We start from the raw sequence: 22920 nt of genomic DNA on the forward strand, positions 1-22920 counted from the left end.
AGTTGAAAGGGCACAGTTTACAAGAATTCTGTAATGAAGGCAGTAATGTCTGCTGATCAAATCCCACAATCCCCTTTCCAACAAACACACCTGGAAAAAGCTGTTTAATCCCAACTTGGAAGACGACCCCGGTTTGGCTGCAAAATTCATAAACGGTTGGAAAATGTCACTCGGGGCAAAGATGTGTTTTTTTTGGAAAGTTTACGGGATTATCAAAGCTACAATCTTCCAGTAAGCCACATGACTGCGGTGAGTAATTTTCCTGTTTACTTCAAAGTTTCTCAGCCAGGGCAGGTCTGATCAGGTAGATTTTTGGAACAGGGGTGGCTTCCTTCACCCAGACTCACGCTGTGGGCGATAGACACAGGCAAGTTGCAACACAAACGGACGCGTTAACAGGCTCTTCGGCGCCTCTGGTCTTGCCTCTCTTGCATAGTTTACAAGTAGTGTCATGCCCCTGCAAATTCTGAAATCTGTTTCATCTGTCAAGTAGAAAGAGCCTTTCTTTCAATCTATAAAAAACACACACCTGCCTGCTGTCTGAGAAAACACAACCATTTTGCATAGGTAAGGGGAAAAAGTAAAAATTATCACTTTGACTGAAGCAGTATTTAAACATCTTTAACGTCGCATTCTGCTGATTGTAAACAAAAAATCAAGTAGTAGGAGTTTCAGAAACAAAAAGAAATGCCATCTATTTGCTTCAGCTATATTAAGGAATTGAAGCTGGATGTAACAGATGCTTTTCACTGACTGCGTTTCAAATGGAAGGATTTGTAGCTGAGCGTTTTTCTTTGAGCACCGAGAGGCATGGCCGGTCCCACTGAAAGATGGTGTGCTCTGTACAATGTCACAGACAGTTAACTTCCCAATCTGGGACTCCGCAATGCATGCTGGAGATGTAAACTGTAAGCTTCAAGAAACTTCTGCCAATGCAGTCAGGTTTCAGGAAATGGAATGCATCATTACACTTTTTAGAAGCAATCTGTGGGGCCATTCTTGAAAGCAGCATTGTCATTGGGGAAAGAAAGTCAAAGGAGAAATCTGGGTTTGCAGTTACTGCTGCCCAGAAAATGATAGATAGATAATGGTCTGACTTCCCTGAGATATACTCTTTGCAAGCCCCACTCCAAATTGTTAGATAAACCCTTAAAGGAAAATATTAGAGTATGGAGAAAGATCCGGAAAATGGGATGAGAATATTTAGTGCCAGTTGAGTACCTGAGTCTAGTTCAGGCTCAAAGAGATGAATGACCTCCTTCTGTAGCCTTCTTCAAAATCATACTGCTTAGAATGAAAGATTACTGCCTCCTCGCTGGTGCAACAGGCTTCAGAAAGATTATGGGCTACGAGCTAGTGCACCTCAATTCACCATGAAAAAGGGCTACAATTTAATGCTCTAGACATCAGCAAGAATAAAGACTACATTTCATGTTGCTGCACAGTTTTTTTAAAGCATGCGTCAGTTTCTTCAATCACAGCTTATGTAGAAAGTGCTGATTCAATTTTCCAGTTTAATACTATATTTAGTGTAAGCAGTTTGTTTCACTGGAGGGAAATCAGTCAGATCAGGCTTTCAAAGAGCAAGCCTACTGAACCGTGCTCCTTGAACATTATAGCGTGCTTGCTGCTCTGCTGGAGGTCATAGATATCACAGACTGTGATAGCTGGCTGAAATCTCAGTCTGTGATTGCCAGTGGAACTCTCAGTCTATGATAGCTAGTGGACCTCCCAGTCTGTGATAGCCAGTGGAACTCACTCACTCAGCGAGTGAGTCTGCAGCATGGTGCAAACTGTATATACACAAGAGGCAGGAGACTAGTTGTGCCAGATTTTTCATCAATGGAAGATATTGAGTTTGCGAGGTGCAGGGAAATCACTGACACATTTATAATCCTTTTGATTATACAAGATCCTGAAGCAGATGATTTTGAACCTAGTGGATAAAGTTTGCCTGTCACCACCTTTGTCCAATAATCTCAAACTCCTGTGATTCTTCATTATTTTCACAGGAATATTGGAACTCAGGGTTTAGGACCTGGAATAGATGATTCAGCCCCTTCAGCCTGCTCCACCATTCAATAAGAACATAGCTGATCTGGTTGTGGTCTCAGCTCCACTTCGCTGTCTGTTCCCCATAATCCTCCACTCCCTGTCCATCAATAATCTGTCCAACTCTACCTTGATAAACTCAATGACCCAGTCTTCAGTGCTTTCTGGGGAAGAGAATTACACATTCTAACAACCCTCAAATAAAAACTTCTCCTAATCTCCAGCTGAAAAGAGAGTCCACTACCATGTATCAACCGAGGTGTGCAAGATTATGAGAGACATGGACAGGGTGGATAAGGAGCAGCTGTTCCCCTTAGTTGAAGGGTCAGTCATGGAGTGACATAGGCTCAAAGTGAGGAGCAGGAGTTTTAGTGGGGTTGTGGGGAAAAGAATTTTTACACAGATGGTGGTGACAGTCTGGAATGCTCTACTTGGGAGGGTGGTAGAGGCGGGTTGCCTCAAGTCCTTTAAAAAGTATCTGCATGAGCACTTGGCACATCATAACATTCAGGGCTATGGGCCAAGTGCTGGCAGATGGGATTAGATGGGAGTTCAGGTGTTTCGCGTGTGTTGGTGTGGACTTGATGGGCTGAAGGGCCTCTTCTGCACTGTATGATTCTATGACTCAAGAGCAGCTTCTTCCCTGCTGCCATCAGACTTTTGAATGGACCTACCTTGTATTACGTTGATCTTTCTCTACACCCTAACTATGACTGTAACACTACATTCTACACTCTCTCCTTTCCTTCTCTAAGAATGGCATGTTTTGTCTGCATAGCGTGCAAGAAACAATACTTTTCACTGCAAGTTAATACATGTGACAATAATAAATCAAATCAAATTGTGTCCACTGGTTCTTGCCTCTCCCACAAGAGGAAACTTCCTCCTGGTATCCATTCTATCAAGTCTCTTCAGGATCTTGTACATTTCAATAAGATCATCTCTGATTCTTCTAAACTCCAATGGGTATAGTCCCAATCTGTTCAACATTTCTTCATAAGCTAAGCCCCTCATCCCAGGGATAAATCAAGTGACCTTTCCCTAAACATTTTCAAAAGGATTTATATCTGTTTTCAAGTAAGACCACACTGCACACTCTATTCCTGATGTGGTCTCATCAAGGCCCTACAGCTGGAGTAAAGCTTCCAGTTCCTGAGAGGAGTCTTCCTGGACTCAAAATAATAATACTCTATTTCTCTCCACAGATGCTGCCAGACTTTCCAGCACCTTTTTTAATCTCAGGTGTTCAGAATCCACAGTATTTTGTTTTCATATTAGCGCAGTAAGACATCTCTACTTTTATATTCCATTGCCCTTGCAATAAACAGCAATATTCCATTTGGCTTCATTATCATTTGTTGTACCTCCAATCCCACGTACCCAAAATGTGGAAAGCAGCGGTGCCTCTAACACTTTATTGAGTCAAATGAAAAGATTCTGAGCCTAAAGAAGAAAACTCACTTTGGTTAGTAGGCCTGAAAGTGGGATTTCTTTCAAACCGTGACATGTGCACAACTAACTGGGGTCACAACTGGTTCTTCTGGTAGTGGGTTCTACATTCATAGAACATAGAACACTACATCACAAACAGGCCCTTCGGCCCACAAGTTGCGCCAATCATATCCATATCTACCAGCCTATCTACAACTCTCAAGCCCATTAAATCCCATGTACTCATCCATAAGTCTTTTAAAAGACCCCAGCGAGTTCATATCTACCACCATCGATGGCAGCCGATTCCACTCACTCACCACCCTCTGAGCGAAAAACTTACCCCTGACATCTCCTCTGTACCTGCTCCCCAGCACCTTAAACCTGTGTCCTTTCGTAGTGACCATTTCAGCCCTGGATAATAGCATCCAAGAATCCACCCTATCTATACCTCTCAACATCTTATAAACCTCTATCAGGTCGCCTCTCAATCTTCGTCTCTCCAGGGATAAGAGTCCCAGCTCCCTCAATCTATCCTCATAAGGCATGCCTTCCAATCCAAGCAACATCCTTCTAAATCTCCTCTGCACCCTCTCAATAGCTTCCACAATTGGATTGATTCTGCAATGAGTCCCAAACTATGTTATCTGGAAAAATTATTAAGGTTTAATTTTTTTCTGGATTGGTTTTGCCAATTGGCATATTAAAAAGGCACAAGAGTAAATGGAAATGACCGTTATAGAAAAATCACCTAGTTAAATCCAACAGGTCTAAAAAGGAAAATTATAAATACTGACAATGGTGTCCACACAAAATGCTAATCACTCTTTTTTTAAGTATACACAACCCAGCTGAACTCATTCTTCATTGTATCTACATACATATTTTATTGTTTTTTAAATACCATATATATTTAATAAATGAAAAATCAGCTGGAGGTAAATTAAGAGGTTTTTAAACAACATAATGTAGACACATTCCAGTATACTGAGCAGACCACAGAATCACTGGTTCCGTGGTTCATGTTTAGAACCATTTGATCTGGAAAACAAGCCACAACAGGTCTTTGAGCATAAACAAGTTTGTGCCTCATCACATGTTGAACAGGCTGGTAGCAGATGTTCCCTGCATGCTACATCTTGCTCTTTGCTCAAATATTTGAATGAAAACTATAAAGTCTTGGATCTTGTGGCTTCCTGGGGAGTGAGGGAGGGTCACTGATACCCAGCACAGCACAATAATACAACACAATTATCAACCATTCTTGTCAGTTGGCGCAATGTGCATCCAAACTATTTTGTGTTTGAGACTGCAAAGGTGTGTAAGTTTGAGTTTCAGAAATTAAGAAACTTAGAATCAGAGTTCCATATCTCTCAAGTTACAGATACTAACAAATCACTGGGTTCTAATTAATCCACCATCAAGACAAAAGAAACAGAACTCAGACAAATCAGTCAGGTCTTGGGCCATGAAAGCTGGTTTATCATCAATGATGCACGGATCCATGCTGAGCGTAGATCAGCACTCAAGCTGCTAAACCCAGCTCCTCCACACAGCTCTGGCATAGCATTGTGTTTACAGAGCTTGCTGAGTTAGTTGATGTCCAAAGAAGACCAGAACATGGCAGCAGATGAAAAAGAAAGCAGGGAGGTTATCAGCTAGTTTAATTTTGCTCTCCCTATACCCTACTGCTCAAAACACCTTAGAAGCACTGGTTCATCAGATTTAACCAACCTGTGCTTGTAGTGCTGTCAGCAGTAACATTCCAGATTACTGTGGCAAGCAAAGCAGGAGGAATGGTGTCAACGTTGTGCCACCTGCTGCCACGTAATTTAAGTACATGCTGCCAGAGACAGTCACTGGCCCGTATAATGCCCAGAATCAGAATCTACGCTCATGATTTTCGAGTCATTGCACTAGCAGGCAGATCCTGTGGCAAGGAAGTTTGTTGCTGTTGGTTCTAATATAATCCAACTTCCCATAGCCGATTTCAATTTCCTAAAGCTGGCCGCAAAGGTGAACAGAATGTCTCTTCACTCTATTAAAGCATTAAAATACAACATCTAATCTGTCCTAAACATAAAGTCACACTGACCATTAATGGTTGGTTCTGCCACATACAATAAATGCAGTTGTAATGCAAATGGTACACTATTCCTTTAGACCTCTCCTTGCTCAATGTTACACTGCATACAGATCCAGACACAAACAAATTTCTGTGTGTTACCAGGTAATAGATCAATAGATCTTCCATACAGTGCCCTAACTTTAGTACTATAAGGTATATCATAAGAACATAAGAAATAGGAGCAGGAGCAGGCCATCTAGCTCTTTGAGCCTGCCCCACCATTCAATAAGATCATGGCTGATCTGAAGTGGATCAGTTCCACTTTCCCGCCTGCTCCCTATAACCCTTAATTCCCTTGTCTGTCAGGAATCTATCTACCCGTGACTTAAACATATTCAATGAGGTAGCTTCGACCACTTCAATGGGCAGAGAATTCCAGAGATTCACTACCCTTTGAGTGAAGAAGTTCCTCCTCAACTCTGTTCTAAACTGCAACTCCCCCCCACCCCCCCCTCCCCCTAATTTGGAGGCTGTGCCCTCTAGTTCTGGTTTCAAACAGGTATCATCTGTTCAAACTGAAATACCACAGAAAAGGAAATCTCACCATTGAGCAACAACCAAAATACATAAAAGCTGCCATTCAATCCCATTAATCAGAATAATTCAGTCTATGCAATTCACAGCACAAATATAGATCACACAGCCCATTGTTCACGTGTTGATGCTAGCTCTTCCACTGAAGTAATTGTCCCTAATCCCATTTCCCTGACTTTTCCCTTTTATAGTCATCCATTTGAAATCCTCACCCAGTATCTGCCCAATCGCCCTTTGTGGTAACACATTCCATGCTATAATAATTTTCTGTGAGAACATTCCTTCTAATTTCATTCTTTTAGTGAGAATCGCAGTCAGTGTGCCCTGGCTATCAATTCACCATCCAGTGGGAACATTTCCTAAGCTTTCAAAATTACATTCAGATTCCCCTCAAAGTTGTTTGTTGCAGTGATAAAAGTCCCTGTTTTTCTACATAGCTGTGATCTGTCACTTCCATTTTTATCTGTCAACGTTTGAAATGCATAGACACTATAACAAGCTGATATACTATTTGGCACAACTAACTGATGTTGGCATTTACCCTCTACACAAGCAAACCTTCCAACCATGTTTGCCCTGTTCCCATATCTCTTTATTCCCTTTTCCATTCACTAATCCAAACTAGCCTCGAAAGGTGACAGTTGCTGCCGCAATTAATGCCACAAATTCACAACTGTGCGTGAGAAGAGGTTTCTCTTATCCCTGTTTTAATTCTCCTCCATATAAATAGTGTATGTATGGGCTATCATTCCAGATCCTCTCAACTGCTGGAACCAATCTGCTTTTACCTACTATTATCTATCCTTTGATAATTTTATACACTTCTGTCATAATACACTACTAACTGCTGTTCTAACAATAGAGTCAATTGTTAAATTTGCAGTTATCACTTTTGTAGGTCTGATGCTCTTTGCAGCATTACTTCCACAAATTGGGAACTAACTTGGATAATTCAGCATTGCTTGTTTTTATATTCAAAATCACTTTAGATATAAAGCTATCTGCATTGTTAATAACCCAATTCTCCTGTGCTTCTGCCTTTAAAAATATGTGCATCAGGATTTAATCTCAATAGCATCTGGCACAACTGTCTTTCGCACTTATGTGTCACATTATCCACATCTGATGAGCTGTACAGGATAGAAGTGTTTTCCTACCCTACAGAATTCTTATACCATCTGGGAATACATCACTGGGGACATTTTCTTTGCAGTTCTTAATTCATAGCTTGAATTATAAAGCAGACACATTAAAGGAGTGATTCTGCACAGAAGGAAAAATAAAAGATAAAAGGTAATGTCACCATACTCTCAAATGACTCCAGGCTGTTCTCCCTATGACAGGAGAGTGACTGCTGGTGAATTAACCTGAGGATCACCACACCTCAGATGAGAGGCAAGGCTGAGATGACAGACCTTCATGAATCACCAGTGTGGGAATTGAAGCCGTGCTATTGCAGACGCTCTGCATCACCAAGCAGAAGTCCAGTCAACAAGGAAAAGTATTGGGGTAAATCTTATGGCTGCACCCACCATGGGAATCATGGGCGGAACAGAAAATTTGACGGACCATTTAAAGGTCTGTTCACCTTGGGCAGGAATTCCAATCTCGGATTGGGCGTGATTGGAAAAATCACACCCATTTTCTTTGCCATGACAAGTCAAGCATGAATGAAATGAATTGGATGAAGTGAAACAAAACAAAGTAACTTCAGAAAGAGTGATTCAATTCAAAAACTGTGCCCAAAACAAGGTTTCAATACTCCATTTACGAGGAGGGCTTTATACTTTCAAAGACTTAACCCTGACACCCACATTACTGATTCTCAACTTCAAACAAAAATCTTCCCCTATTCACCATCAAAACACTCAATTATTTCAAAAAACCTCTTACATCTCCTCTTATCTATTTCTGTTCGAATGGGAATAGTGCCAGTATGGCGTCTCTCCCCATGGCTAGTTTACCATTACTGGCAGCACCCTGACGAACCTGCACTGGTCCAACCGCTATTCAAGTTAATGCTTTTTAAATTATGGGGCCCAAATTGCACATATTCCCTAAACTGTCACTTAACCCACTTCTATCGATTGGCCAGAATCCATCATTGACCAGAAACGGTAACTCCTGCTTCTGTGTCCACGGAATGCTGCCAGACCTGCTAAATATTTCTCATGTTTTCCAGTTTTATTTCAAATTCCCAGTATCTGCACGATTTTGCTTCAATTTTGTACAAATTAATCACTTTTCTTTACGGTGAATTCTCCCATTTACAAAATCTTAAATTTAGAATTATTCATGGCTTATCTTCCTGTGCTCATGCTTTCTGAGAATGATGTGTCTGAACCTCTGGGTTTTTGTTCCTTCACAATCATCAGTATCTTCCTATTGAGTCATTATCCCGATTCTCCTGCAAAAATGTAGTATTTCACACTTTTCCATATTAAATTGAATTGATTCTATTTGTCCATTATGCTAATTGTGCCAAACCTCACTGCTTTGTATATGTGAATGGTGATGAATCTTCCAAGATAAAATGAAGATACAGCTCTAGTCTTTGAGGGAAAGAACAGAGAGAGAGAGAGAAAACTACCTATTCCTACCTTTTACTTACCCCTCACTTACCACTGAACCTAATTTCTTCACTTGCCCGTATTTCTCTCTCCAACTCCGTCCCTCTCATTCCTTAACCCCAACCCCATCTTGCTCTCTGCTACACCCTCTTTCTCTTCACTTTGCCTCCACTCCTCTCACTATCTGCCTACACACTCTCTCCCCAGTTCCTCTCTCACCTCACACTCTGCCCTAGTCTGCTCCAGCCTGCTACTCTCTCCCTTTCCCTCTCTGTTTATACTTTAACTAGATTGTACAGTTTTCTTCAGGCAAAACCTAGAATATTAACTGGATCTAACCACTAGGTGTTTTCTATGAAAGCAGGAACACATATTACAGTAACCATTGATGAGAAGAATGTACAATTAAGATCAATGCTGCTTGAGGTAACTTACTGTCCATGTAGCAGACTTTGCTGTGCTGGACTGTTGGAAGGACACGTCAAAGCCATGTGGACCCGGGTAATCTGTGTTTGAGGGGATGGCTGGCGATGGAGAGAGGGTTTCAAATGTAGAGCTGGGCTGAGCATATGGCGACGGTGCTGTGACATTCGGGGTGTGATCATTGTTATAGGGGCTGGTGGAGGAAGATCCATTCTGTATCTGCTGCTCCATACTGTTAAGGAGCCCCAGGTTGGTGTACTGAGGCTGAAGGGAAAAGAGGGAGAGAGAGATGAAAATGAAATTAGCACCATGACAACAATGAAATTCAAACATTACTTTGCTGAATGACTGTCAATGTTACACACAACATAACTTGTATTTTACGCTACTAAAGCTGAAGTTTCTGTAATATTTAAAATGAATCATTCAGTATCATGTGTCACAGTTGAATCATTGAACAGCAAGGGGGTTTCAAATTTTACCTTACTGAATTGACTGGCCTTCATTAATCGAGGGATTGAGTTTAGGAGTTGGGAGGTAATGCTGCAACTTTATAAGACCCTTGTCAGACCCCACTTGGAGTACTGTGCGCAGTTCTGGTCGCCTCACTATAGGAAGGACGTGGAAGCTATTGAAAGGGTGCAGAGGAGATTTACAAGGATGTTGCCTGGATTGGGAGGCATGCGTTATGAAGATAGGTTGAGGGAGCTGGGACTCCTCCCTGGAGAGACGAAGGTTGAGAGGCGACCTGATAGACATTTATAAGATGTTGAGAGGAATAGATAGGGTGAATTCTCAGAGGCTATTTCCCAGGGCTGAAATGGTTGCTACGAGAGGACACATTTAAGGTGCAGGGAAGCAAGTACAGAGGAGATGTTAGAGGTAAGTTTTTCACTCAGAGGGTGGTGAGTGAATGGAATCGGCTGCCATCGGTTGTGGTGGAGGCGAACTCGCTGGGGTCTTTTAAAAGACTTCTGGATGAGTATATGGGATCTAATAGGATTGGGGGTTATAGATAGGTCTATGGCTTAGTAGGTATAGAAGTGATCCACGCAACTTGTGGGCCAAAGGGCCTGTTTGTGCTGTAGTGTTCTATGTTCTATTTGACTATTTGAAATTATATTGAGCTGTTTATCAATGTCTGCACAGGATAATATGAAGCAACTGCTCCAAGAGACGCAATGATCATAATTTCCATCCTATAGCTGTCAACCACAAAAATATTTAATTATTTGCTTGCTGAAAAAGGATTACCCCTTGGTGCAAATTGGCCATGTTTGAATTGAAGGCAGAGTACTCTTAAAGGACTAAATTGTATAAACCTACTGCCAATGTTCCTACGTATAATGTTCAGTTAGAATGTCACCTGCCAAAGATGTTCCCTACACCATACAGAAAATAAATCCATTTACTGCACTGCTCAGAACACATTTACTCTCATCACAAACACTGAATCAGAATATGTTCATTACATTTCCTCACTCGCCCAATGCACTGAGCCCCGTGCTGCAAGAACACACACTTCTCCCATCTCCTGCAGAGGTACAATGTTCAGCCCTTCTGCTTCCTACTGTCCCCCAACTTGAGACACAATGCACCCTGCATAACTTTTCCCACCCCTCCCACGAGACAAGTGTCCCCCTTCTTTTTACATCCTCCTCCTACCATTTCTCAAATGCAGTTAGGGAGACCTGGCCTTTCCCAGCGGGGAAGACAGTTCATTCTCTCACTAATAGCAGTAAACACAAGATCCCCACCCCACTGCCACAACCCCATCATCACTCAGCACGAGAAGAGACACAGTATTTCCTGTCCTTTGCCCACTCCTCCAAACCCTGTGGGACATACATTCTCCTCCCTCTCCAGCAGAACAGATACTGTTCCTGTAACACAACACTCAAGCTTACTGGGAATTGGTCCCCCACTCCCACCGCTCCTGAACAACTGACATTTTCTTTTAACTGATGATTTGATTTATCATCACCACATATACTAGCATACAGTGAAGAGTATTGTTTCTTGTGCACTTTACAGACAAAGCACATAGAGAAAGAAAGGACAGAGTGCAGAATGTACTGTTACAGTCATAGCTAGGGTGTAGAGAAAGATCAACTTAGTGCGAGGTAAGTCCATTCAAAAGTCTGATAGCAGCAGGGAAGAAGCTGTTCTTCAGTTGGTTGCTACGTGACCTCAGACTTTTGTATCTTTTTCCCAATGGAAGAAGATGGAAGAGAGAATGTCCGGGGTCCGTGGGGTCCTTGATTATGCTGGCTGCTTTTCCGAGGCAGCGGGGAGTGTAGACAGAGTCAATAGATGGGAGGCTGGTTTGAGTGATGGACTGGGCTTCATTCACAACTTGTAATTTATTGCGGTCCTGGGCAGAGCAGGAGCCATACCAAGCTGTGTTACAACTGGAAAGAATGCTTTCTAATGTGCATCTGTAGAAGTTGGTGAGAATTGTCACAGACATGCCATATTTCCATAGTCTTCTGAGAAAGTAGAGGTGCTGGTGGGCTTTCTTGGAGAGTAATGAATTGGTTAGAGATAGTCAGCATGGTTTTGTGGAGGGTAGGTCGTGCCTTACTAACCTTATTGAGTTTTTTGAGAAAGTGACCAAAGAGGTGGATGGGGGTAAGGCAGTGGACGTGGTGTATATGGATTTTAGTAAGGCGTTTGATAAGGTTCACCATGGAAGGCTTCTGCAGAAATTGCAGATGTATGGGATTGAGGGTGATCTAGGAAATTGGATTAGGAATTGGCTGGCGGATAGGAGACAGAGGGTGGTGGTTGATGGTAAGTATTCGTCATGGAGTTCAGTTACGAGTGGTGTGCCTCAGGGATCTGTTTTGGGGCCACTGCTGTTTGTAATTTTTATAAATGGTCTGGATGAGGGTATAGTTGGGTGGATTAGTAAATTTGCTGATGACACCAGAGTCGGAGGTGTGGTAGATAGTGAGGAAGGGTGTCTTAGTCTACAGGGAGACTTGGATAAGTTGCAGAGCTGGGCCGAGAGGTGGAGGATGGAGTTTAATGCGCAAAAGTGTGAGGTAATTCACTTTGGCAGGAATAACGGATGTGTAGAGTATAGGGCTAACGGGAGGACTCTGAATAGTGTGGATGAACAGAGGGATCTAGGTGTATGTGTACATAGATCCCTGAAAGTTGGGAATCAAGTAGATAGGGTTGTTAGGAAGGCATACGGTGTCTTAGCGTTTATTGGTAGGGGGATTGAATTTAGGAGCCGCAGCGTCATGTTGCAACTGTACAAAACTCTGGTGCGGCCGCACTTGGAGTATTGTGTGCAGTTCTGGTCCCTACATTATAGGAAGGATGTGGAGGCTGGAGAAGGTGCAGAGGAGGTTTACCAGGATGTTGCCTGGTATGGAGGGCAGGTCCTATGAGGAGAGACTGAGGGATTTGAGGTTGTTTCCGTTAGAAAGAAGGCGGCTAAGAGGGGATCTTATTGAAACATATAAGATGATTAGAGGTTTAGATAGGGTGGACAGTGATAGCCTTTTTCCTCGGATGGAGAAAGCTAGCACGAGGGGGCATAGCTTTAAATTAAGGGGTGGTAGTTATAGGACAGATGTCAGGGGTAGGTTCTTTACCCAGAGGGTGGTGAGGGATTGGAATGCCCTGCCTGCTGCAGTTGTAAATGCGCCTAGTTTGGGGGCGTTTAAGAGATCCGTGGATAGGTTTATGGATGGTAAGGGTTTGGTTTAGGTTAGAGGGTCATTGCTTTTTAACTGGTCGGCGCAACATCGTGGGCCGAAGGGCCTGTTCTGCGCTGTAATGTTCTATGTTCTTGCCTATACTGTTGGCATGGGGGGACCAGGACAGGTTGTTGAAGATCTGGACACCTAAAAACTTGAAGCTTTCGACCATTTCTACTTCATCCCCATTGATGTGGACACGGGCATGCCCTCCACCACCTTTCCTGAAGTCGATGACTATCTCTTCCATTTTGTTGACATTGAGGAACAGATTATTGTTGTCGCACCAATACACCAGATTCTCAGTCTCTTTCCTGTACTCTTGTTCATTGTTTGAGATCTGACCCACAATGGTGGTGTCGTCAGCAAACTTGAAAATTGAGTTGGAGGGGAATTTGGCCTCACAGTCAGAAGTGTCTAAGGAGTACAGTAGGGGGCTGAGGACACAGCCTTATGGAGCACCGGTGTTGAGGATGATCATGGTGGAGGCTTTGTTGCCTATCCTTACTGACTGTGGTCTGTGGGTTCACCAGTTGCATAGGAACAGCCGAATGCCAGGCCACGGATTTGGAGTTGAGTCTTGCAGGAATAATGGCATCGAAGGCTGAACTAGAGCACATAACACACGCATCCTTTTGGAAGTTTTGATTTATTCTGGGTCTCACTGGCAGGATTGATGCAATTGAGTGCTTTCCTGGATCATTTGAGGGTGGAGTAAAAATTTCATCACTCTGATGAGACTGGAATCACATATAGGCCCATAATATGCAAGAAAGGCAGCTTGCTCTCCATAAAAGGAAGATTGGTTGGATTTTTAACCACAGTCACTTTTCATCCAAATTTCAAATTCTTATATTGCCAAATAGCTAAAGTCATTGGGCAGAAAGTGTGAAGAGACAGAATGAACAGGTCACTCACTTCAGAAAAAGTGCTAAGTAGAAGTACCTTTATATTCAAGCACGTTTGGTTTACATCAAAAGAAAAATCACAAAATGTTTGATATACCCAATCTAAGCCAGCATAAACTGTGCTACTGAAGTTTAACTGCACTGCAACTGCATTTGTTTAAAGTTTCAAATATAAGAATGTCTTATGATAATTTATCACAGAGGCCAATGGTCACTGCAGCATCACACGCCCCATCCCTGGACAGCATCTAGCCCGCACCTCCACCCACCCTGATAGTGTCTGTACCATCCCCTGCTCTATCCCAAACAACAACTCCAGGAACTACAATAAACAACTTAAACCCCCAGGCTAATCTCCTATGTTATACTATTGAATTGCAGAAATAGGCCACTTCACCACATAGCTGTGATACACCTGGTTTATTCCAGGTGACCAGTAACTCAGTAATGAATACGCCAGAGATGCTGAAATCTGTTTGATAATTACTGTTTCCTTCTGCAGATCACAACTCACTCAGACTATAATCCTGTAAATGTTCTGTTAATATACATCGAGCACATTTCCATTAAGAAACCTGATTTATTTCAGTGCAGCTAAAGTGTTCCCAGGAATATACACACAATGTGGCTTTTACAATACTCTACCAGAGCATTGTAAAGCATTGTATACCAGAGATTGTTCAACCTTTTGGGATACTTTGTACAAGCCAAGCACATTCTGTAATTTCACCCTCAGTGCAATTGTTGAAATAATTCTTAACTTGATGCAATCGTTTTTCGTGCTGTCTGTATACTGAATCACAGAATCTTTACAATGTAGATGGAGGTCATTTGGCCCACCATTCTGCACTGGCTCTCTGAAACAGTATTCTATCCAGTCCCACTCCACTACTTCACCTGATGAAGCAGCAGTGCTCCAAAAGCTTGTGATTTCAAATAAACCTATTGGACCATAACCTGGTGTCGTGTGACCTCTCATCTTCTCCACCCCAGTCCAACACTGGCATCTCCATATCAATCCCACTCTCCTGCTTTATCCCCATAATCTTGCAGACTCTTTTCAGTTAGCAATCCAATTCCCCTTTGAACATTTTGATTGAACCTGTCTCCACCACCCTGTCAGTAAGTTAATTCCAGACTCCAACCACCCTCTGAATTATTTTGTGAAAGTATAATTATAGCATTAAAAAAAATTGGTTAGCCCCAATTCCCTCTCAGAATTCTGCATTCCCCCAATTCTGGCCTCTCGTGTAACTCTCTGTCCCACCATCAGCAGCTGTGCATTTAGCCATCTGGATCCAAAACTCTGCAATTCCCTTCATCAACTTCTCTCCCTCTCGCTTTAAGACCAATCTTATAATGAACCTCTTTGACCATGTTTTTAGTCATTCATCCACACATCTCTTCACTTGGCTCAGTGTCCAATTATCTCTGATTGCCCCTTTGCCCAGCATCTTGGAAAGTTTTCCGATATTAAAAGTACTATATAAACGAGACTTGTTGCTAAATTTTTTTTAAAATAATATATGGGATGTGACCATTACTAATTAAGCCAGCATTTAATACCCATCCCTAGTTGTCCTTAAAGGGGTGATGAACTGCGTATCTGAACCACTGCAGTTCAACGTGTTGTAGGTATGTCCATAATGCAGTTAAGGAGGGAGTTCCAGGATTTTGACCTGCTGGTTCCAGATCAGGATGGTGTGAGACTTGTAGGGAACTTGCAAGAGGTGTGTTTACATTATCTGCTGCCTCTGTCCTTTAAGGTGCTGGAGGTTGTGGGTTTGGAAGGCACTGCCCATGACTTTCTGTTGCTTCCTGTGTTCAGACAATCCTAATGTAGTCAAGCAGGTTCTGGAGACAAGAAGCACTGACTGACGTGGTAAATGTTAAAGAGATTAATAAACTGAATCGTGCATCCAGACAGATTGTTGATTCTATCCAGAAGTTTACTGGCAATTGGAGGAACACGTCAGAGGCACAGAGTGAAACAACTTACTGATTACTGACCATATAAATATGAACCAATAATCATTTACCTCATGTTGGATGAAAAAGAATGCAAAAGATTTTCATTTTAAAATTGGCATCCAGGGCAATTGATTGGTTAAAAAGGCCATGGCACAGTTGTAGCACAAATTCATCTCCAGAGAGGTGATTTAGACATTCCAATGCAGCACTGAGACAGTGCTCTACTGATGGTAGGTGGCGACTTTCACATGAGACATCAAATGACCTCATTGGTCTCAGGGAGATATAAAAGTTCCCATTGATCTTTGTGCTGTAGTGTTCTATGTTCTATGTTCTATGTAATAGAGGGGACTTCCCAGTGCACTGGCAAATATTAACCCTTCAAGCAACATCTGCTTATTGTCACAATACTATGCTGGGAGTTTACAGTTGTAAACTGGCCACCGCATTTCCTACACTATAACAATGATCATAGTTCATTGGCTAGAAAGATTTTTGGGAAGTCCTGAAAGGTGTTAAAGAAATACAACCTTACTTCTTTTGAGGAAATTTGGTCCAAAATTCAATTTCATTTAATTTTAACATTACTCTTAAATTCGTAATAGTTACAGAACTACATAATTTAAGTTAAAATTATTTCTGCTGAAACCTGTTGATGTGGGGAGGCGGTATTGTCGCTGGACTAATAATCCAGAGACCTAGAGTAATGCTTAGGTTCGAATCCCACCAAATTCAATTAACATACACTGAATTAAAAGTCCATTGATGACCAAGAAACCATTCCTGATTGTTGTCACAACCCATCTTCCTAATGTCCTTTAGGGAAGCGAACCTCCCATCTTGATGTGACTCCAGATCCATAATAAAGCAACGGATTCCAAAATACCTCTGAAATGGCACCTGGCAAGCCACTCAGTTGTATAAAAATTACAAAATCTACATTAAAAAAGTTAAACCGAATGGACTGCTTGGCATCGACTGCAGCTCCAGAAACAACAACGGCAAACTCAGCACTACTGATCGTACAAACTTCTTCTCACTAACATCTGGGAGCTTGTGCCAAAACTGGGACAGCTGTCTCACAGGCAAGTCAAGCAATAGCCTGACATAGCTATTCTGATGGAATTACACCTTACAGACTGTCCCAGGACAGGACCAGCAGAGAAGGAGGCACAGTGTTTACTGTCAGGACGGAGTTGTCAGCAACATTGACACCAGACACCATGAAGTCTCATGGCACCAGATCAAACATGGGACAAGGAAATCTCCACCCAATTACCACATATTATAGCCTTCCCTCCCCCACCCCTACCCCTTGTCCCTCAGCCAATGAATTAGTGCTGCTCCATGTTGTGAAACACTGATGGTGGCAAGGGCGCAGAATGTACAATGGAGGGGGGAGCTTTCATGTACATCACCAAGAGTGACCTGGTAGCGCCAACACAGACCAAGCTGGTAAAGTCCAAGGGCTTGTCTGCGGCATGTGGTAAGAGGACAATCAAGAGGGAAAAGCATGGGATATGGTCCCTGGGAGGATAGGGGGTTTTAGTTAAGTCAGGCAGCATGGTCAGTGCAGGCTTGGAGGGCCGAAGTGCCTGTTCCTATGCTGTAATTTTCTTTGTTCTTTGTATGGAGTGACTTGAACTTGCTGCATTACTATTTGATAATACACAAGGACTCTGCCCCACAGCTCTCTGTGGCAAAGAGTTCCAAAGACTTTTAACCCTCAGAGAAGAAATGCTTTAACTTAGTCTTAACAAGTCTTAACTTGGCACCCCTTTATTCTGAGATGTTGCCCTCTGGTCCTAGACTCTCGCATGAGGAGGAGTATCCTTTCAACGTTTACCCTGTCAAGCCACTTATGAATCCGACCTGTTTCAATGAGATCACCTCTCATTCTTTATTCTTTTTATTATTCTCTTTATTCTTCTCAACTCTAATGAGTTGAATGCCAGCTTGTTTAATCTTCCCTCGTAAAGCAATCCCTCCGTACTAAGGATCATCCAAGTGAACCTTTGGTTTCTGTACATTCAGTACAGCTTCCTTATTCCAAGTCATTAATACACATTGTAAACGGTTGTGATCCCAGCACTGATCCTTGTGGAACATCACTGGTTTAAATCCAAATATAACACATCTACTGGTTCCCCTCTATCCACTCTGGTCGACTTCCAGGAAAAATTCCAATAAATTAGTCAAACACTACTTCCCTTTCATGAAGCCATGCTGACTCTGATTGATTATGTTATGATTCTCCAAATGTACTTCCTTAATAATTGAATCCCACAGTAGATGTTAGGTTAATCGGCCTAGTGACCTACTTTTTGCCTCCCTCCCTTTTGGAATATGGGTGTCACATTGGCATTTTTCCAATCCTCTGATAATTCTCCATCCAAGTTTTTTTGGAAAATTACATGTTTCCACTACCTCAGTAGCTACTTCCTTTAGAACCCTAGGACAAAGCCATCAGAGCTAGGGGATTTATTTGCCTTTAGCCCCATTAGTTTATTTAACACTACTTTTAATTGTGATGGTACCTAATTCCTCCCTATATTCTTTGGTATGAACTGAATGTTCAAAGTAATTACACCTCATACATGGACTTGAGGCAACAAACAGAATATGAAGAGGATGGTGATTTCTACCTCAGAACAAGAAGTAGATGGATTTTGAAAAACTACAATACTAAATCCATTTCTCTCATGGATTCACTCCTTACAATCACCATCAGAACCAACTCCAGTTACTTTAGTTCTAGAATCTGTAGCTGGACTTGAGACAACTATTCTGCAGCTTTCCATAAAATTACTCCTAATCCCCAATTAAAGCATAGTAAATTTCAGTAAGATACTGTATACATTTAATACCACCATGCTCATTCCAGTGTACACATTCCTCAGATGGCTGCTGTCTCCAGTCACTCTCCAAACATCTATTAATCTGTCTACAGCCATCGTAACTTTAAGTGTTGTGCAGCTGTCACCTATGCATTACCTCAGCAGGTGGTGAACTTTCAGGTAATAGCAACACCCCAAAGATGAAAATGTGCCTTGGCAGCACCATCCAAATGAAGAGTTACCAGTGAGGCGCTAACTGGACTGAGGCTTCTGAAAGTTAAGGGTCAGTTTTAGAAGAGGATGGGGAGCTGAACATATTTTTCAGGAAACAATAGCTAATCCTTTCAAAGCCACGTGTTACCTGACAGGTAAACAATTAATGGAAAATATTGCAGGTGCCACAAGGAATTCTACTAAATCTGCTGAAAGGGATAAGATTACTTTCCCCTTCACTGTCCAACGAGAGAATAATATTTAAAAATGAACCAATTCTGTAGCAGGGAGGGAGCGGGGAGGGGAGAGGAATGAAGTAAGTATTTGAGGGTCAAATCTCTGAAACGTAAATGGTAGATGTATGCAGGCTCCTAGCATGAGCTTAGACCAAATCACTGACTAAATCTGGGAAAAAAATCCCTCATTCAGAAAATATTCAGAATATTGCCCTTTTCTGAGACAGTGACCATGCTAATATTGACAGTGTGTGACAGTTTGAATACATATATATATATATATATATTTATTTCCCCAGAGCTGATCCCTTGCAAGGGAATCTTGGCAAGTGCTGGTGATATGGCAGTCAGCAGCATGCCTCAACATTTAGCTGCAGGTATTAGTCCAGGCAAAGAAACAAGAGTGACAAATACAAAACTAAAACAGAAATACAACCATTTAAAAATTGTGAACCAAAAGCCTCCTGAACCTGAATGATTTGCTAAGAGTGCAGGTTCAAAGAGCAGACCTCACAACGATTGCAGCCACAAATTATGTGAATGATTGGATTTATTTGTACGAATAATTTTGTAATGAAACATGTATGTGTGTTTTTTGTAGATTTCCCCTGCCACAAAATAAATTTGAAAGGATGTTTGGTGTTTGAGCACCAGTGACCCTTTTGCACAAGCCAGTGAAATTCCCTCAGTTCATATTCAATTCCAATCAACAATCCATTCAGGTGGAATGAAATTCATTTATGTCACTTGGGAACAAAGCAACTGGAAGAGGCCATTTAAACCCTTCACTCACTTTAAAGTTTATGTATTGTCACAAGTAGGCTTACATTAACACTGCAATGAAGTTACTGTAAAAATCCCGAGTCTCTACACTCCAATGCCTGTTTGGGTACACTGAGGGAGAAGTTAGCACGGCCAATCCACCTAACCAGCACGTCTTTCGGACTGCGGGAGGAAATCAGAGCACACAGGAGAAAAGCATGCAGACATGGGGAGGATGTGCAGACTCCACACAGACAGCGACCCGAGCCAGGAACTAAACCTGGGTCCTTGGCACTATGACTTCTGCCATTCAATGAAATCATTGAAATCAGAGGGATCTAGGTGTATGTGTACATAGATCCCTGAAAGTTGGGAATCAAGTAGATAGGGTTGTTAGGAAGGCATACGATGTCTTGGCGTTTATTGGTAGGGGGATTGAATTTAGGAGCCGCAGAGTCATGTTGCAACTGTACAAGACTCTGGTGTGGCCGCACTTGGAGTATTGTGTGCAGTTCTGGTCCCCATATTATAGGAAGGATGTGGAGGCTTTGGAGAGGGTGCAGAGGAGGTTTACCAGGATGTTGCCTGGTATGGCGGGGAGGTCCTATGAGGAGAGACTGAGGGATTTGAGGTTGTTTTCGTTAGAAAGAAGGCGGCTAAGAGGGGACCTTATTGAAACATATAAGATGATTAGAGGTTTAGATAGGGTGGACAGCGATAGCCTTTTTCCTCGGATGGGGAAAGCTAGCACGAGGGGGCATAGCTTTAAATTAAGGGATGGTAGTTATAGGCCGGATGTCAGGGGTAGGTTCTTTACCCAGAGGGTGGTGAGGGATTGGAATGCCCTGCCTGCTGCAGTTGTAAATGCACCCAGTTTGGGGGCGTTTAAGAGATCCGTGGATAGGTTTATGGATGGTAAGGGTTTGGTTTAGGTTAGAGGGTCATTGCTTTTTAACTGATCGGCGCAACATCATGGGCCGGAGGGCCTGTTCTGCGCTGTAATGTTCTATGTTCTATGGCTAATTCCATGTATTCATGTTTGCCTAAATCCCTGACCATCTCTGGCTAACAAAAATCCATTACTCTCAATATTAAAATTAGCAACTAACCTATGTCAACCGTCACTTAGAAAGATGTTCTAAATCTTTGCCATGCTTTTGTGTGTTGAATGTTTCCTCCTTAAAGATCTAGTTCCCCATGTCCTAATCTCTTTAACTAGCAGAAAGAAAGCTGGAAAGGAACTATCAGTTTCCTCCGTATCTTTGAGACAAGGCTGTGATGTTTTGATGATCTGGAGGAGGGGGCTGAGTGCAGGGTAACGAAATTTGCTGATGACAAGATGATGAGTGGAAAAGCAAATTGCGTGGAGAGTGTGGAAAGTCTGCAGAGAGATCTAGATAGGCTGAGCGAGTGGGCGAGGACCTGGCAGATGGAGTATAATGTTAGCAAGTGTGAGGTTATCCACTTTGGTAGAAATAATAGGAGGGATTATTATTTAAAAGGCGAAAAGCTGCAACATGCTACGGTGCAGAGGGACCTGGGGGTCCTTGTGCACAAATTGCAAAAACCCAGTCTGCAGGTGATCAAGAAGGTGAATGGAATGTTGGCCTTTATAGCGAGGGGGATAGAATATAAAAGCAGGGAGGTCTTGCTGCAACTGTACAGGGTACTGGTGAGGCCGCAGCTGGAGTACTGTGTGCAGTTTTGGTTGCCGCACTTGCGGAAGGATATATTGGCCTTGGAGGGAGTGCAGAGAAGGTTCACTAGGCTGATACCGGAGATGAGGGGGTTAGCCTATGAAGAGAGACTGAATAGACTGGGTCTGTACTCATTGGAGTTTAGAAGGCTGAAGGGGGTTCTTATAGAGACATATAAGATAATGAAGCGGCTAGATAGGGTAGAGGTAAAGAGATTCTTCCCACTTAGAAAGGATAGCAGGACTAGAGGGCACAGCCTCAAGTTAAGGGGGGGGGGGTATAGTTTAGATCAGAGTTGAGGAGGAACTTCTTCACTCAAAGGGTGGTGAATCTCTGGAATTTTCTGCCTGTTGAAGTGGTGGAGGCTACCTCGCTGAATATATTTATGTCATGGGTAGATAGATTTCTGATAGACAGGGGAATTAAGGGTAATGGTGAGAAAGTGGGAAAGTGGAACTGACCCACTTCAGATCAGCCATGATCTTATTGAATGGCGGGGCAGGCTCGAAGGGCTAGATGGCCTACTCCTGCTCCTGATGTTTTGGGGACATTGAGGAGTTGAATCAATCATGCTCCATAAATGCAAGATTCTTTTTCTCCAATTTTGCAATGAATGAATAACTTCCTCAATGACGTGGAGAGGCCAAGGACTCATTGCTTCCAGATACCACCACGTCAGATTTCCTTTACATTGTGACAATTTTTTAATGCAATTCCTCGAAACATGAAAATCAAAGTGGGGATTTCCAGACTGCAAATGAAGACCGCAACTGATATAAAGTAATAAATGACGAAACTTTGCATCAGAAACAGACTGGAGTTTACCAGCTCCACCCGCCAGGTGATCGGCGAGGTGAGTCAGTAAGATAGGGCGAGAGGTGACAAATCAGGATCATGTCCCGTTTTTTGCCTCTTGTAATCTTACCGGCACTGATTTGCACGACATTGATTTCCATACTTCTGACATTATTTAAATGTCATCGGTGAGTCCCGGTCGTTATCACCCAGGTTCATTTGTACTTACCCGTACTGCTCGAGGCCCTCATCAGTAAGGAACACATTCAGTCCCCACTAAAGGGGACCAGAAATGATGGCCTTGCCAGTGGGACTGGAGGCCATTGAGGCCCCTGAGTGGTTAGGGAGAGTCATGATGTGGAGATGCCGGAGTCGGACTAGGGTAAACACAGTAAGAAGTCTCACAACACCAGGTTACTGGTTGGACTTTAACCTGGTGTTGTAAGACTTCTTACTGTGTTGGGGAGAGGGCCAGACAGTGCCAAGGGCCAGGGCCTGAGGGGATTGGATAAAACGAGCAAAGTAAGTTCCATGACAAGAGAGTGGGCCATGCCCAGATCCTCTATAGACCTAACATTACCATACCAAAGGCAATAGGTGAGACTTTAACCCATCAATTGGTGGTCTCATAGATAGGGAGCCGTTCCGAC

General features: G+C 42.6%; 1 protein-coding gene across 3 annotated transcripts in view; it reads right to left on the reverse strand.

The window, feature by feature from the left end:
- The window catches only part of tp63 (tumor protein p63), a 151433-nt gene that overhangs the window by 58413 nt on the left and 70100 nt on the right, over positions 1 to 22920 (reverse strand). For all 3 annotated transcript variants that reach the window (XM_080186118.1, XM_080186116.1, XM_080186117.1), the window contains one exon: positions 9151 to 9402. In XM_080186118.1, the coding sequence (XP_080042244.1) occupies positions 9151 to 9402 (252 nt within the window). The remainder of the gene's footprint in view (positions 1 to 9150; positions 9403 to 22920) is intronic.

Source organism: Carcharhinus amblyrhynchos, chromosome 3 (assembly GCF_965287045.1).
Source record: "Carcharhinus amblyrhynchos chromosome 3, sCarAmb.v2.hapA, whole genome shotgun sequence".
NCBI lineage: Eukaryota > Metazoa > Chordata > Chondrichthyes > Carcharhiniformes > Carcharhinidae > Carcharhinus > Carcharhinus amblyrhynchos.